This window comes from Brassica napus, chromosome C7, assembly GCF_020379485.1.
Source record: "Brassica napus cultivar Da-Ae chromosome C7, Da-Ae, whole genome shotgun sequence".
Lineage (NCBI taxonomy): Eukaryota > Viridiplantae > Streptophyta > Magnoliopsida > Brassicales > Brassicaceae > Brassica > Brassica napus.
Window position 1 is genome coordinate 30,891,409 of NC_063450.1, and position 16,201 is coordinate 30,907,609.

General features: G+C 35.0%; 2 protein-coding genes across 2 annotated transcripts; one reads left to right on the plus strand and one right to left on the minus strand.

Annotated features, from left to right (window-relative positions):
* The first annotated feature begins 7,439 nt into the window (after positions 1–7,439).
* LOC106437038 (alcohol dehydrogenase class-3) lies at positions 7,440–9,676 on the plus strand. The gene is made up of 9 exons (XM_013877978.3): positions 7,440–7,589; positions 7,670–7,806; positions 7,906–7,952; positions 8,046–8,371; positions 8,493–8,575; positions 8,669–8,744; positions 8,858–9,015; positions 9,123–9,284; positions 9,376–9,676. Exons 1-9 carry the CDS (start codon positions 7,556–7,558, stop codon positions 9,490–9,492), a joined length of 1,140 nt encoding a protein of 379 aa, XP_013733432.1. The 5' UTR covers positions 7,440–7,555; the 3' UTR covers positions 9,493–9,676.
* Positions 9,677–10,521: 845 nt separating this feature from the next.
* On the minus strand, positions 10,522–13,365 carry LOC106437036 (nuclear transport factor 2-like). The gene is made up of 9 exons (XM_013877977.3): positions 13,094–13,365; positions 12,873–13,007; positions 12,448–12,760; positions 12,121–12,374; positions 11,650–11,854; positions 11,376–11,497; positions 11,210–11,278; positions 11,021–11,099; positions 10,522–10,936 (listed from the first exon to the last, which is right to left on the minus strand). Exons 1-9 carry the CDS (start codon positions 13,121–13,123, stop codon positions 10,794–10,796), a joined length of 1,350 nt encoding a protein of 449 aa, XP_013733431.1. The 5' UTR covers positions 13,124–13,365; the 3' UTR covers positions 10,522–10,793.
* Positions 13,366–16,201: the final 2,836 nt, after the last annotated feature.

Here is a 16,201-nt window from a genome sequence, read left to right on the forward strand (position 1 = left end):
TAGAATGCATCCCCGCACTATCTACAGGTCCTTATCACACTAAAGTCAGTATGATCGAAGCTAATGCCATTTTTAATAAAGAGGCAATCGATAACTTCACTTTGTGGCACGACCGGCTGGGTCATCCCGGGTCGTCCATGATGCGTAAGCTGATTATGAACTCGAACGGCCATACCCTTAAAAAGAAACGAGTCATCCCTAAGCACCTATCTTGTGTTGCTTGTTCCCAAGGGAAACTCATTTCTAGGCCATCACCAGTTAAAGTCACTAAAGAGACTATAAACTTTCTAGAAAGAATTCAAGGAGACATCTGTGGACCAATACATCCACCTTGTGGAACTTTTAGATATTTCATGGTCCTCATAGATGCGTCCACTAGATGGTTGCATGTCTGTCTCCTATCGACCAGGAACTTGGCCTTTGCCAGGTTGCTTGCTCAGATAATTCGATTACGAGCACACTTTCCAGATTTTCCATTAAAGACTATACGTCTTGATAATGCTGGTGAGTTCACTTCCCAAGCGTTTAATGACTACTGTATGTCCATGGGGGTAAGTGTGGAACACTCTGTGGCGCATGTACATACACAGAATGGCTTGGCCGAGTCATTTATAAAATGCATACAGCTCATAGCCTGACCATTACTCATGAGGTCGAGGCTTCCGGTCTCAGCGTGGTGACATGCGGTCCTTCACGCGGCCGAGCTCATACGCATCAGGCCATCAAGTGAACATAAGTATTCCCCATTACAATTACTTACGGGTCATGAGCCAGACGTATCCCATCTTAAGACATTCGGCTGTGCCGTTTATGTTCCTATAGCTCCACCACTGAGAACAAAGATGGGACCTCAAAGGAGGATGGGGATATATGTCAGATTTGATTCCCCCACGATTTTAAAATATCTTGAGCCAACTACGGGTGATTTGTTTAAGGCCAGATATGCGGATTGTCATTTTAATGAATCCGAACATCTGACATTAGTGGGAGATAGCAGCAAAATGATAAAAGAAATTTCATGGAATCAAACATCCATTTCTTGGCAAGATCCTCGAACTCAAGTGTGTGATCTTGAAGTTCAAAAGATTATACATTTACAAAAGCTAGCTAATCAATTGTCAGATTCCTTTGTTGACCCGAAAAGTGTGACCAAGTCATACATACCTGCTGCTAATGCACCAATAAGAATTGATGTTCAAGAGGGACACAATCAAGTTGCTACAGAGTCTAGCCAGTGTGTGAAACGTGGTAGACCAATAGGTTCCAAAGATAAGAACCCTCGGAAAATAAAGAAAGGTGCAACCGAGGTTCATAAGACACCAGACACGGCCGCGACCGATCAAGCCCGTGATGTGGCCGCGACCAACCCGGTTTTAGACATAGCCGGACCTGATGCCACTAAAGTGGCCGGCCCTGATGTGCCAAACAATGATTCTTGGGACGCCAAGATTCATGGTACTGATGGAGCAGATAATACTGAGATCTCAATGAATTATGTCTTATATGGGAAACAGTGGAACAGAAAACATGTCGACATGGATGATTTATTTTCTTATGAAGTAACACTTGAACTTATGGATAATGAGGATCAAGAACCCACGTCTATATATGCATGCATGCAAAGATAAGATTAGCTTAAATGGAAAGAAGCCATAAACATGGAGTTAGAATCACTGAGAAAGAGAGGTGTGTTTGGTCCAATAATCCGAACACCTCATGATATTAAACTAGTGGGATACAAATGGGTCTTTGTGAGGAAGAGAAATGAAAATGGTGAAGTCGTGAGGTATAAAGCCCGGCTTGTTGCACAAGGATTCTCACAGAGACCTGGAATAGATTATGAGGAGACATACTCCCATGTGGTGGATGCTACGACCTTCAGATTTTTGATAAGTATGGCCGTGAGAGAGGATCTAAATTTGCGGTTAATGGATGTTGTAACCACATACCTTTATGGTCCACTGGATAATGACATCTATATGAAAGTCCCAGAGGGTATTGAATTGAAAAACAAAGAGATTTCTCGAGACCAACATTGTATTAAGTTGGAAAAATATCTTTATGGACTGAAGCAATCCGGAAGAATGTGGTACAATAGACTCAGTGAGTACCTAGAGAAAGAGGGATATAGAAATGACCCTATCAGTCCATGTATTTTCATAAAGAAATTCGAAAATCAAGGGTTCGTGATCATAGCTGTGTATGTTGATGATCTGAACATCCTTGGAACCTCTGGAGAGATTTCCCAAACGGTTGAATATCTTAAGAAAGAATTTGAGATGAAAGATCTCGGGAAAAAAAATTCTGTTTGGGATTACAGCTTGAGTACATAAGTGATGGTATCCTTGTGCATCAGAAGGCATACACAGAGAAAATACTCAAGAGGTTTAATATGGCCGATTGCCATCCTCTGGCCAGTCCCATGGTCGTGAGATCACTCGGCCTGGACACTGACCCATTCCGTCCCAAGATGGACGATGAGGATGTCCTAGGTCCCGAAATGCCTTACCTCAGTGCCATTAGAGCTTTGATGTATTTGGCAACTCATACACGGCCTGATATAGCCTTTGCCGTGAATCTCCTGTCCAGATTCAGCTCCTGTCCGACCCTTAGGCACTGGAACGGGATCAAACATGTTCTTCGTTACCTACAAGGAACGATAGACTTGGGTATGTTTTATACTAGCCATAATAAGGATGATTTAGTTGGCTTTGCTGATGCTGGATATTTATCAGATCCACATCAAGCTCGACCACAGACATGATATGTCTTTACACATGGAGGTATGGCCATATCATGGCGTTCCATGAAACAGACCATCGCGGCCACATCATCCAATCATTCGGAAATACTAGCCATTCATGAGGCCAGCCGCGAGGTTATTTGGCTGAGATCGATGATCCAACATATCCGATCAGATTGTGGGATGGTCGAGTGCAAAGAGCCGACCATTATCTTCGAGGATAATGCGGCTTGCATTGCTCAGCTCAAAGATGGTTATATCAAAGGGGATAGGACAAAACATATTTTGCCTAAGTTCTTCTTTACCCACGATTTGTAAAAGACCTGAGAGGTCAAAGTGATCCAAGTACGGTCCAGTGATAACTCGGCTGATTTATTCACTAAAGCACTTCCGACCTGTATATTCAGGAAGCTCACGCATCAGATTGGGATGCGTAGGCTGAAAGACCTCCACTGAGGTTCTCATCAGGGGGAGTAGTACGTGTTGTACTCTTTTTCCTTCATCATGTTTTTGTCCCACTGGGTTTTTCACGATAAGGTTTTAATGAGACAACATTAAGCGTATTACAATCCATGTATGGTTATGGCATCCAAGGGAGAGTGTTATAAATCAATTGATGGATGTCCATAACCGGCCTAGTCATAAACCGGCCCATCCGCAGGAGAGAGAGAGAGGAGAGAGAGACGGCCTGTTGAGGAAAGAGAGAGGCGGCCACAACATGTTTTTCTTTTCCTTGTATGATTATGATTTCCTTTCTTTGTAATCTTTCCATATTATGTATTAGTAGTCTTTTTTAATCCTAGTTAATTTAGGTTTTGGATACTTTCTTTTTTACTTATTTTGTAATCTCCTATATAAACGGAACACTTATTCATTAATGAAATACATAAACATTCAGTCTCCAAACGGTTTGTTTTACAACAAAAATTGATTTATTGACCCCGTGACTTTTTCTCGCCCAAGTAACTTGACCCTATGATTTATTTTCTTAATACTACCATTTTGTCCACTACTTTAATAATCTTTTCCAAACTTTCCTTAAGTTTTAATTTTTTTTATTGTCTTTCCATTTTTTCCAGCTGTCTAACATTTCTATTTCAGTAAAAAGATAAACTTTTTCATTTTCTATAAGATGGTCTTATTTTTTCTTCATTATATTTATGTCTTTCACCATTTTAGATCATTATAGAGTTTCACTTATTAGCATATACAGACTATTTTGTAAGTTAGTGTTTGAATAAATATAAACTTAGATAGTTTTAATTTGTTTAATTAATATAATAAATTTCATAACATTTATATTTTATTATAAAGTAAATTGACCCCAATCACATTAATGTCTGGTTCCGCCACTAATTTGGGGCTGCAAAGGTGAGAGGAGAGACAACATAACTGAGGGGAGGAGCTTCGAGAGTGAGAGAAAGAGGAATTAAGAGGAGGGGTGAAGCGGTTGGTTCATGCTTCGATGACATGGCAAACGATCTTCCAAATTGATGACTTACAGTTTAAAATAAACAAGATTCTGATCCGTCTTTTGAAAGGGTGGGGTATAGTGCTTGTTTTTTTTTTTTTTTGAGAAATTTAATTTTATATTTGTGTAATCATATTTGTGTTTAATATTAATTTAGTTTAACATAATTTGTGGTAACTATAATAAATATGTCAAGTTGCATAACTATACACTTGTACTATATGCATTTCAGAAATTAATTTTAAACTTTATTTCTAAAGTTTGCAATATATTATATTTTCTTACTAGTTAACTAATTATAACAGTTATAATTGTTGACGTAAAAAAACTTACGTAGGATTTGAGAAAAGTGTTTAAAGTCTGAGAAATTATATGTTTCACGTAAAGAAAGATAGAAAGGTAACTGCTTATGTTAACTAATCTGTAGAAAGAAAGATAACTGATCATATTATTGAAATATATTATTTAAATATTGAACGTGGTTAGAGTCGTGATATATTTAGATGTAGTTATAAAAGATTTGGTTATTTTTTAAGTAGGTCATGTGGGAAAAAAAATGTTAGACTAATTATTTATCAATTGGTCATTATCCTGATTTTAATAGAATAGATTTTACTAATTATTATCAAAATATATATTGAAGTACAGATAAAACAGAGATGAATTATATTTTGAATATAAAATAAACAATATAATTTTTTTTTGTACTTATATAAATTATTAACTTATGATTCTGATGGGACCATAAAACATATAATTTTCTTAAAAATTATTATCTTATCGATTTGTGTTATATTTAGAATTTGCCTAACTCAGGACATAAGAAATTTATTAATTTACCGTGTTTATTAATTTTTTGATTATTAATTTATAGAGTTTCTATTGTACTATGAACCCAATTAAACCAGTTGGACCAGATTGATCCGTAACCCAAATGAAGCCAATTTCCAGGTTCATTTTATGGTCCGGTTTTAATAACATTGTTTATAACAATACATCCATATACTATGAGATATAGAAATTACATTTTATGGAACTGTATAATGTATAGATATATTTCAATATATTCAATATTTAGAAACTGTTCTCCAAATATATTTCAAATTTATAATTATATGATTACAAATCTGAAACGTGGACTACAAATCTGTGTTTGGAAATATATATTGAAAAAATAATAATTATAATATTATAATTATTAATAACAGTCAATAGTTGTTTTGTGTATTTTTTTATATATTAGAATCTCTGGAGCATATTTTGAATTTATTTAAAAGTCTTATTTTAGTTAAAATTATAAACCTATATATATGATGTATCAAAAACTTTAGATTATAATCCAAAGGCTGAAAATTTTTTGAACTGAAAAACATTAATAAAAACCTGCAGAACATTAAAAGAAACCTTTTAAAATGACTACAATGACGACATAGTTATAATAACCTCGTTTCCAAAACCTTCATATAAAAAATATTTTAAAAGGCTTTCAGAAAGACTATGGTGTATAGGTGTATAATATTTTGCCCACATTGTCATGGTTATGTAAATCTTCCACTAAAGCCACGTGAATAGTCATAAAATAAAATGAGGAGTAATGAAATAGTTTGATTTAATGGAGTAAAACGTGGAAGAAACGGTTGAGTCTTTCTAAAAATATTTATTAATAAGAAAGAGTAAAATGTTGGAATAAATACTTGGACATAACATTTATCAATTGGTCACCATCATGATTTAGTAGAATAGACTAGATCCTGATCTGCACAACCGTGCGGGTGAGTATTTCTATTTTTATATATATTAAATATTTGGCTTACATGGTATATAATTTTAATATTTACCATATTACTAATTGTTTAATATAATATTTTTGAACATAACAATATTATAGTTTGCATGTAGTAATTTAACTTTATGTTTCAAATTATTAGTGATATTTTTTTTATTAAACCATAAACAATAATTAAAACCTTACATTCTGTGATATTTATGAAAAATTCCATTCAATTTAATATTAATTAAGATATTAATTTTTTAAGAGTATACTTGTATTTTAGGCTTTGGTCATACGTATATGTTAATTGAATTATTTGTACGATTTAAACTTTTGACTGAATAACTTATATTAAGTGTAATTTATAAAACATCCTCTTCATTTAAATTATTAAATCGGAAATTGTAATGTATTGTTTTTTTTTCTTTCCTTTTAAATCTACATTTTCTCTTTGTTATCTATATTTTTTTAGGTTTCTTATGTTGTCTATTGGTGATTTAGTTTTTTCTACCCCAAAACTCTTGGGATATTTTCAATGAATTTTCGGTGTTAAAACTTTTATTTGCAATTCTTCACCTATCATACATCATGTTATAAGATTAACACTTAAACCTTCCACTACATTTGATAATAAATACACTGAAAAGAAAAATATTAACATGAAATATGTATTTTCAGTCACTCATCTATCATTTATGCTAATGACATAAATTGGTAAAATACCTAGTGACTTGCAGAATTGCACAAAAATAAAAGAAAACCAAAAATGGATAATATACAAATATGGTCTATATAAAAATAAGATTGATTATACTTTTGTAAAAGCAATCATATACTTCTGTTATTGAAATATAAAATTAAACTAACCACTATATTTAATGACATAAACTGAATGCAATTTCAAAATAGCATCGCAGACCGTTCGTTCATATTGTTAGCAGATTTTCAATCTTTTGGTACAAAATTCTAAATTAACAAATCTTAACTATTAGAGATCAAAGATTTAATTGAAAAATATAATATTAAATTAATATCACAAATTTAATACAAAATTGTACGTGAGTTTAATATAAATAAGATTAAATAATTAAATATAAATTAAAACTAAATATATTAAACAGGGTCAAACGTTTCAGACTAACGTTTCAGACTTTGTATGTTGAAAAAAACATGTTATAAATGAAAAAGGTTTATTTGCGAATTTAAAGTGTGACATTTGTAAAGATCAAACAATAAGGTCCATTAACAAATTTTCTATTTGTTTTATTACAATTTTGGATAAAAATATTAAAATAATATGTTTGCAAGACTGATAATATTTAAACTAAAATATGTTTCAGGTTTTCGGTCCGTTTTGGTCTGATTGGGTAGGCCCAAAATATTTAAAGTTCAAATGGGGTTAGCCCCGGAAGGCCCAAAAAAAGTTTTTGTTACCCAATGACTCCATTATTAACGATCCAAACCCGTTCTGACCCGACCCATAGAAGAAAAGAAAGAAGAAACGAGACTACACCTACCTAACAGTGCCACTTCTCTCTCTCTCTCTCTCTCAAATTATCCTCGTGCGTCAATGGCGACTCAAGGTCAGGTTATCACATGCAAAGGTACACAAATGGCTGATTTCTAAACCTTTTATCTACGGTTGTTGATTACATCTGATCTGGTTTCGCTCTTCACACCATAGCTGCGGTGGCTTACGAGCCGAACAAACCTCTGGTCATCGAAGATGTGCAAGTGGCTCCCCCTCAGGCCGGTGAGGTTCGGATCAAGATCCTCTTCACCGCTCTCTGTCACACCGACGCCTACACCTGGAGCGGCAAGGTCCGTCTGAATCTCTTTCTTACTAGTACTGATTCAATCGAGTCCATTTATTAGGGATCTAAAATCTTTTGATTTTGTTTGTCTCTGTTGTGGATGTAGGATCCTGAAGGTCTCTTCCCTTGTATCCTCGGTCACGAGGCCGCTGGGTATGTTGTATCTTCCATCAATCAATCAATCAATCATCATCAAATCCACTTTTTATCAGATTCTCTTAACGTATTCGGATTTGTTTTGAGCAGGATTGTTGAGAGTGTTGGTGAAGGTGTAACTGAGGTTCAACCTGGGGATCATGTTATCCCTTGTTACCAAGCTGAGTGCCGTGAATGCAAGTTCTGCAAATCAGGCAAGACTAACCTCTGCGGCAAGGTTCGATCCGCTACTGGTGTTGGGGTCATGATGAACGACCGTAAGAGCCGCTTCTCCGTTGACGGGAAACCCATTTATCACTTCATGGGTACCTCCACGTTTAGTCAGTACACTGTTGTTCATGATGTTAGTGTCGCCAAGATCGATCCTCAGGCTCCTTTGGATAAAGTCTGCCTTCTTGGGTGCGGTGTCCCCACTGGTAAGAAAAGAATTAAACTTTTATCTACATGGTTTATTCACCATCCTCTTTAAGTCTTTATTCTATCTGATAGAGTGATAGGAACCTAACCGTATATTATCCTGTATCTTGATCATGTTAGGCCTTGGAGCAGTTTGGAACACTGCCAAAGTAGAGCCTGGGTCAAATGTTGCCATTTTTGGTCTTGGGACCGTGGGGCTTGCTGTAAGCTACATCCTTTCCATAAGCTTTCATCATTTTATTTTTCCCCATAGAAGAGAACTTTGTGGTTTGTTTATGTAAATAATTAATGGATAGGTTGCTGAGGGTGCAAAAACAGCTGGTGCTACAAGGATCATTGGCATTGATATTGACAGCAAGAAGTATGAAACTGGTAATACTTCTTAGTTCTTATCTTCTTATTTTTCTACTGGCTTGGTTGAAGTTATTTTTGTCGTCTTTTGAGTTTTACGCACAATACATTGGGTTACTTGGTTGGCATTTCAGCAAAGAAGTTTGGTGTTAATGAGTTTGTGAACCCAAAGGACCACCAGAAGCCAATTCAGGAAGTGATTGTCGACCTCACTGATGGCGGTGTTGACTACAGCTTTGAGTGTATTGGGAATGTCTCCGTGATGAGAGCCGCATTAGAGTGCTGTCACAAGGTACACTCATCCTTGAAATCTGAACTTAAACTGAAATCATGTTTAAAATTTATAGAATTTACATAAGACAAGATGATGTGCTTAAGAGTTAAGGACGATGTTTGCAGGGATGGGGAACTTCGGTTATAGTCGGTGTTGCAGCATCAGGACAAGAGATATCAACCCGACCTTTCCAGCTCGTGACTGGCCGTGTGTGGAAAGGAACAGCTTTTGGTGGTTTCAAGAGTCGAACCCAAGTGCCTTGGCTTGTAGAGAAGTATATGAACAAGGTTAGAAAAACTTCCAACTCAAGCAACGATTCCATGTAATCTTCTCTTTAAACACTTGGAATTTTGCGTGACAATTTCCAACAAAATGCAGGAGATCAAAGTGGATGAGTACATAACGCACAACATGACCTTGGGAGAGATCAACAAGGCTTTTGACCTGTTGCATGAAGGTACTTGCCTTCGTTGTGTCCTCAGTACCAGCGAATGATAAACCAATGGTTTTATCTTCTCTTTCTCCACTTCATCATGTGTTTTGTGTCTTTTGTCGGTAATGAGTCAATGACAAGTTCCTGAGCTACGGACTCAAGTCGTGTGTATCCTGTCTTATGCTTCCGTAAAATTTGATTAAAGACCGAGTATCATCATTAATAATAAGCGACCATGTTGATGGAGATTAACTGTTGAATATATCAATCTTAGTTTCCAAACTCAATAGAGTGAATGATATGGTTGATAACATCGATCTAATGTTTATTCTTCTGAAATTAAAGTTCGGATAGGTGAAGACCCAAGTTTAAGGCGCAACACATGAACTTTTGTTTGGTATAGGCAGAGTTCTCAAAACTACGTTATAAAAAAATACTAGTCAGGAGATTTAGCAGTTTACATGTCTGACTCTCACTCAGCTTCTCGTCTCAGTGCGCACACAGGCCACAATTAAAAATCGGTACATTGAACAAAAAGTGGCAATAAACAAACTACATTTTAAATAGTTCAGCTATAAGTTTATTTCATTTGTCAATTTACTATCAGATATAGTAAATTGGTAATGTATTTTGTTTTCTAGATATAGTAAAATCTAGTGTATTTTCAAATTAAAAGAATATTACCGCAAGAAATTTTGAAATAACAATAGCAGTCATGATGTTCTATCTTTCTTCGATAGCCATCTGTCTCCATCGCCACCTATATCATCAGATTATGATGCTTTCAAGGTTAACAAAATGCATATCAAGAACTTTTTTTTTGGTTGTCTAGTTAAAATTTATAATGTTTGATAATCAAACAATAGCACAAGAACAAAATGCATCTGTATAACATTGACAATAGCACGATGTAATATTATTGATTGTTGCCTGTGTACACTATGATGACAGAAACATAACAACATAAAAAGAGTATAAACGGGGTTGTTTATAACTAGTGGTCGATGGATAAACAATGTTAGAACTAGACTGATGTCTCCACATAACATAGCATAAGAGTTTACTCAAACCAAAGAAAAGAAATAGCAAAATAAGTTTCAAAATCAAGCCAACGTTTATAAGGAAAAACAAAAATTGAAATGTTACATAACTAAAGCCATTCTCAAAGGAAAAGGGGTAAGAAAGTCCAATCCCTAAAATCTAAAACAAATTAGAAAGAAAAACATATGAACCAAAACCCAAACCCAACAAAATGTTACAAACTACATCGGTGGTAGATGAAGGAACAACGAGAACCTCTAAATCATTCATTCTTGGTTGCCCTAAAACTTATATAAGAGATACAGCTGCGTTTCTTCTTTCCTTAGCGGCCACCACGGTAGTTACCGTTGCCTCTTGGCCTGTAGTCACCTCCTTCCTGGTTTCCTCTCCCGGACACACCACGGGAACCAAATCGGCCTCTTGGTGCTTCTGTTGGGTAACCGCCTCTCCCGCGCCCTCTTCCTCCTGGTCAATAGAAATCACAGTCAAAATGAGTTGCATTTGGTGGTGGGCTCTCATTACAAGTCACTCAGAAGAAACACTGCTTACTTGCTCCGCGAACACCAGCGGGATTAGGTCTTCGTCCCTCAATGTATACTTGTCTTCCACCCAAATATATAGGAGAAGCCTATTTATTACACAGAAAGGAAACCAATAAGAACCAAGACAAAATGGAAAGAAAAGAAGACAGTCTATCTAGCGAGTCGCATAGTGGTCATTGCGCAAAAGAATTCACACCTTGATAGCATTCTCAACGGAAGTCATGTCTTCATACTCAACAAATGCATAACAAACGCCAATAGCATCCTGCACGGTTGGTTTGGTAAAGATTGTTAGCTATGGTTATTCATATCACTTAAAGACAATCACAAAGGGCAAAAATACGAAGTGGAGATTAATTAACCTTGCGGGATCTGAGGAAAACACCATCAGGCTTGATTGTACCGAAGTTCTTAAACTCTTCCTCGATCTCTGAAGCAGATATGTTGGAAGGCAGATTTCTAACGTACACTGATTTGATCTCAACTGGAACAAGGCAAACCAATAAGTAAATATACATTTTCAAAGCGACAAATAGAGACAAAAAAAGCAGCACTGCTAGTCTTATTCACTTCTCTAACCATTTACATAAGAGGAATTAAAAAAATTTACTGGTCCAAGTGAAAACAAAAACTTACAGTCTTCAAATCCAAAGCCACCATCCGCCTCTGCTCCATAGTCAGTAAAAGCGTTTGATTGCTGAGCAGGAGCAGGAGGCGCAGCCAACTGAGGGGAAGGAGTCCGTAGTGGTTGATCCCACTCATAATTCTCTTGAGAATTCCTGTTATATGATGGTTGTGTAGCAGCTACAGGCACAGCAGCTGCTTCCTTTGCAACTCGTAGCTGAGGAAAAAGGAGAAAAAACTTCGATTAAAAAGCCAGTTTTCTATAACATAACTGAACAAAACCTAAGTGAAGTACAAGTGCTAAACCAAATCACCATTATCTTTTTTTTAAAAAAAAGGGTCTGCAGGAGTGACTACTTTGAGACAAATATGAATGAACACAGCAATATGTGTCTTTGCGTGTCGATTTCAATTCTTTTCAACAGATTGTTTGGTTAAAATGCTGAAAAATCACAAAAAATTGTAGAGAGAGAGTGTACTTACAATGGAAGCATAACTCATCTTGGATTGTTCACCAACGGGTTCCTCTGGTGGTGGTGCAGCACGAGGTTCATGTACAACATCAACAACAAATTCCTCCCTAGGTGTTTCCTCAACCGTAACTTCATCCTCATAGTCTTCATGCTGAAGCTGATATTGATCCTCTTGCAGAGAATACTTATCGACAAGATCATCATTGATTTGGACTGCATTCACATAATCACTTGCCTCTTGCTCCAGAACATAATCATCATGAACTAGAAATTCATGAAACAACAATAAGCTACTAAAATCCTACAGGACTTAAACATGCATAAGCCATAAACAAACCTTGAGGTTCAGGATGAGGGCTTGGAGGATTGAGCTGAACCTCGTGCCTGGTTTCAGACAAATACGAGGGCTGGTGATGAGAGAAGACAAGTCCTTCATCGATGAACTGAAAGATATCATTGAGAACAAAATAACCCTTCTCCTGAGGAGCAAGGAAGAAAGTGTGCATGAAACTCCTCCTGTTGCTGAACTCCTCCGTCTTCACAGACCCTGAAATGGCCACAAGGACCCCACCTTCCCAGGACTCTACTGAATTGATTGTCTTCACTTCAATGGCAGTGAAGTTCAGTGACATAACCATGTTGTGAATATGCTACATCCAATCACAAATCAAAACACAACCTAATTAACTAAAATGCACAAATCTTTACTAATTGAAGATAATGATTGAATCAAAGACAAAATCTAATTATTAGCGTAAAGACCAGTAAAGTATCGGCAGTGTCGCTAGAGTCCCCATCAATACGGATCATTTTGCTTGATTCGGAATAAAACTGGTGAATAAGATGTGGCTGCTGCTGCAACACTTGATAGTACTGTTCCACAAAGTACGAACCAACCTGCACATAGAAAAAATACACATATTCGATTACTTAGCCGAAAAAAGCGAAACATCGTAATATCGATTTTTAGAAATGAAACTCGCCTGCATCGCTCCAGGATAAGAAGTCGCCATTATTAAACACCACTAAGGTCCGAAGAAGATCGAAACGGAATAGTAACGTTACAATACGAACAACTTCCCCAAGTTTGAGAAGAGAAAAGGTACTCTCTCTCTCCCTCTCACTCTAATTCTCTCTATATTTGTTGAATTGAAGTGGAAACAGATCTGAGGAAACGAGGAAGATTGATGAAGAAGAGAATGGGAATGAGATTTATATAGGGTTTTTAAATCTACAATTAATGTTACAAAAAAATAAAATAAAATAAAAGAGAAGACCAAAAGGTTTCTTTGGGTCTAGTCTAGTGGATAGGGTAAGAGACTGTTTATTCCTTTTTTAATCTGCATCTGGTACCTTTTCTTTCTTTCTCTTGTTGATTAACACCATTTGTTTTCAACTTCTGCTAAACCAACCCTAATCATTTTACCATTCCAAATGTAATTTATTTTTGGTTTTTAACTTTTGCCCGTTAAAATTTGATTTTAGAAAAAACTTTTATTTTTTACATCATAATAATAGCAAGTTTTCTAGAGAAAAAAACATTTACGGTGTTAATGTTATTAACTAATACTCTCTCCATTTCATATTGTAAGTAGTTTTAAGGAATTGTTTTTGTTTCAAAATGTAAGTAGTTTTCGTATTTTTAGGTAATTTTTACATTTATTGAATACAGAGTGACCAATCAAATTAAATTGACTTATTTTTTATTGGTTAAATTATATCTAACCTATTTATTATAAAATACTTTTTAAAAACATAATAATTTTCTTAATGTTCGTGCTTTTAGCCAAAACTATTTATATTATAAAACCGAGGGAGTGTTGTATATTGGTGTTTATTAGCATTCAATCAAATGTTACCGTCTTTAATGTGTTTTAACAGTTGAATCTGTAGATGATGAAAACTTAAAAATGGTATTTAAACTTCTTTTTTTGTAACGTCTCGGTTGTTATTGTTAATAGATTCTCCTATCCGATTTCTCGGCATGTATGTCTTTTCTTGTTCAACGTTCGTAATTTTAATTTTAGAAAGTTAAAATATTTGTTTGCTGATTCTTCAATTATCACAGGATGTTTTTTTAATATTTTATTTTCACTCACACGGTATCTTTTATCATTTTTAATAAATTATCTATCATAATTTTTTTTCCAGTTCAAACGTGTTTAGTTCTACGGTTTACATTTCAAATGTACTGGCTCAAAGTTATGTAACTCAAACCGCAGTTGTGGTCTTAACACTTAAGGGTTTAAAAATTAAAATGAATCTAACCGTGTAAGTGTTTAGTCTACAACTGCAGTTTGAGTTGCATAACAAAGAGATCATATTTTTAAACTTCAAATCCTTTTGCCTTTTGGTTCATCAGAAGTAATAACTGACAAAGAATAAATTAATCATGGGCCACTTAAACAAAGATTATGTACCTAAGCTGGATATTGTGTTTGATGTTTGCCATAAGAGCATGTCTTGTGGTGTATGTGGTGGTGCTTAGCCACCAGGATAACCACCATAAACTACATGTAATTATATGGTATTAGAAATTATCTTAACATTAGAAAGAATTTTTACTCAGCATTAACATGATAAGTCTGGAGATGTACTGTCTAGTTAGTAGGCACTGATCCAGCCCATTTGAAACTGGATGAACAGGTGGGGGTGTCCCATCAAACGATTTTGCAATTTTAGTCTTATCTGGGCTATGGGTTTTCAGCTCCAGATAGATTCTTTGAGGTGAAAATAGTTCAGCGTGTTTATCATGTACTTAGTTGAGAATGAGAGAGGTCATTTATGCTTTGCTTATGTGTTTAATGTCTCTAAATAGGCCCATGAACTATTAAAATCATGTGCACCCAAATGAATTAGAACCGATGAAAATGAATCAAATCTTACATAAAGTGTCCATGAAAAGATGTTATTGCTCATCACACACAAAATAAAATACCAATTGCATTTTTTGTAACTTAAATATTAAGTACATTTAATTATGTAAATCAAACCTCCAAGATGCATTTAAGTGATGCAAAAGAATACAAATGCAGACAAACTTGCATGAAGTGTTCAATCCAATCAACTTTATTTTATGTTGATTATCTTCTATGGATTTGAATTCTGAATTTGATTCTCGCTTAAATTAGTTTTGATGTTATTGTTGAACTGAATGTTAGTTTTATGATTTAGATGTAATTTTATGATTTTAGATGTTAGTTTTAGGATATGTTAGTTATAGATTATTTTTGTCTTTGTTAACAAATGTTTTATAAAGTAAAACATGTTTTTGGATTTAAAAGTTTTTTTTAATTTTAATTTTTTTTCCAAATAATGTTTTGTATTTTTGCGACAACATGTGACTTTTTATAGGAATACGGTGGGTTGTGCCGCGCATTAACGTTATTGGTAACTATAAAATTTGTGTATAAATTCACTTAGTTAGTCTTCTGCAGACTCGTATTGTCACTGTTATCTGGAGCATTTGCGAGGTACCATAATTTGTAATCTTAATGTTTCTTTAGGGTTTTTTATAACTTAAGTTAATTTTGGGCATCATACGGCGTCATAGGTGACAATGTTATCTTTTCCCTTTTTATTTCTTGTTGATTAGCAGAACGAAAGTAGTGCAATCAAACAGTAGCAATGAACCAGGCTATTGAAACCATGATTTTGGCTCAAGAGAAGCTGGTTCTGTTAGAATTCTCGAGTGTTAGAAGTCTTGTTGTAAAGGCTAAGCAACCGGATGAAAATGGCATTCGTTGATTATAGTGGTATCCATTTCATGAACTTTTAATCTTTACATTCGTTAATTTCTCATTCGAAGTTCCTTAGGGCATCTCCATCTGTACTACATAATTTACTTCAAAAATGGAATGAAAAATTGAGTATTAACAAAAAAAAAATCACTCTATTTATAAAGTAATCACTTTTTTATTTTTCATTATTCTATTTTTCACTTTATTTTGTACTAAATTATGGAACGTGGTTAAAGATGTTCTTAATCTAGTAAGGCATGATGCACCGGATTAATAGTACACTCGTACTCAATTGTAAACCAATAATATTGCAAAGGTATGGATCAATCTATGAACCACTGATATATTCAG

Bases quoted from the DNA above. Each gene is read 5' to 3' on its own strand.
- LOC106437038 (XM_013877978.3), top strand. From the start codon at position 7,556: ATGGCGACTCAAGGTCAGGTTATCACATGCAAAG. The intron at 7,807-7,905 runs GTCCGTCTGAAT...TTGTGGATGTAG, and splicing joins CCTACACCTGGAGCGGCAAG to GATCCTGAAGGTCTCTTCCC. The intron at 9,016-9,122 runs GTACACTCATCC...CGATGTTTGCAG, and splicing joins CATTAGAGTGCTGTCACAAG to GGATGGGGAACTTCGGTTAT.
- LOC106437036 (XM_013877977.3), bottom strand. From the start codon at position 13,123: ATGGCGACTTCTTATCCTGGAGCGATGCAG. The intron at 12,761-12,872 runs GTCTTTACGCTA...GATTGGATGTAG, and splicing joins ACACTGCCGATACTTTACTG to CATATTCACAACATGGTTAT. The intron at 10,937-11,020 runs GTAAGCAGTGTT...TCTATTGACCAG, and splicing joins CGCTGGTGTTCGCGGAGCAA to GAGGAAGAGGGCGCGGGAGA.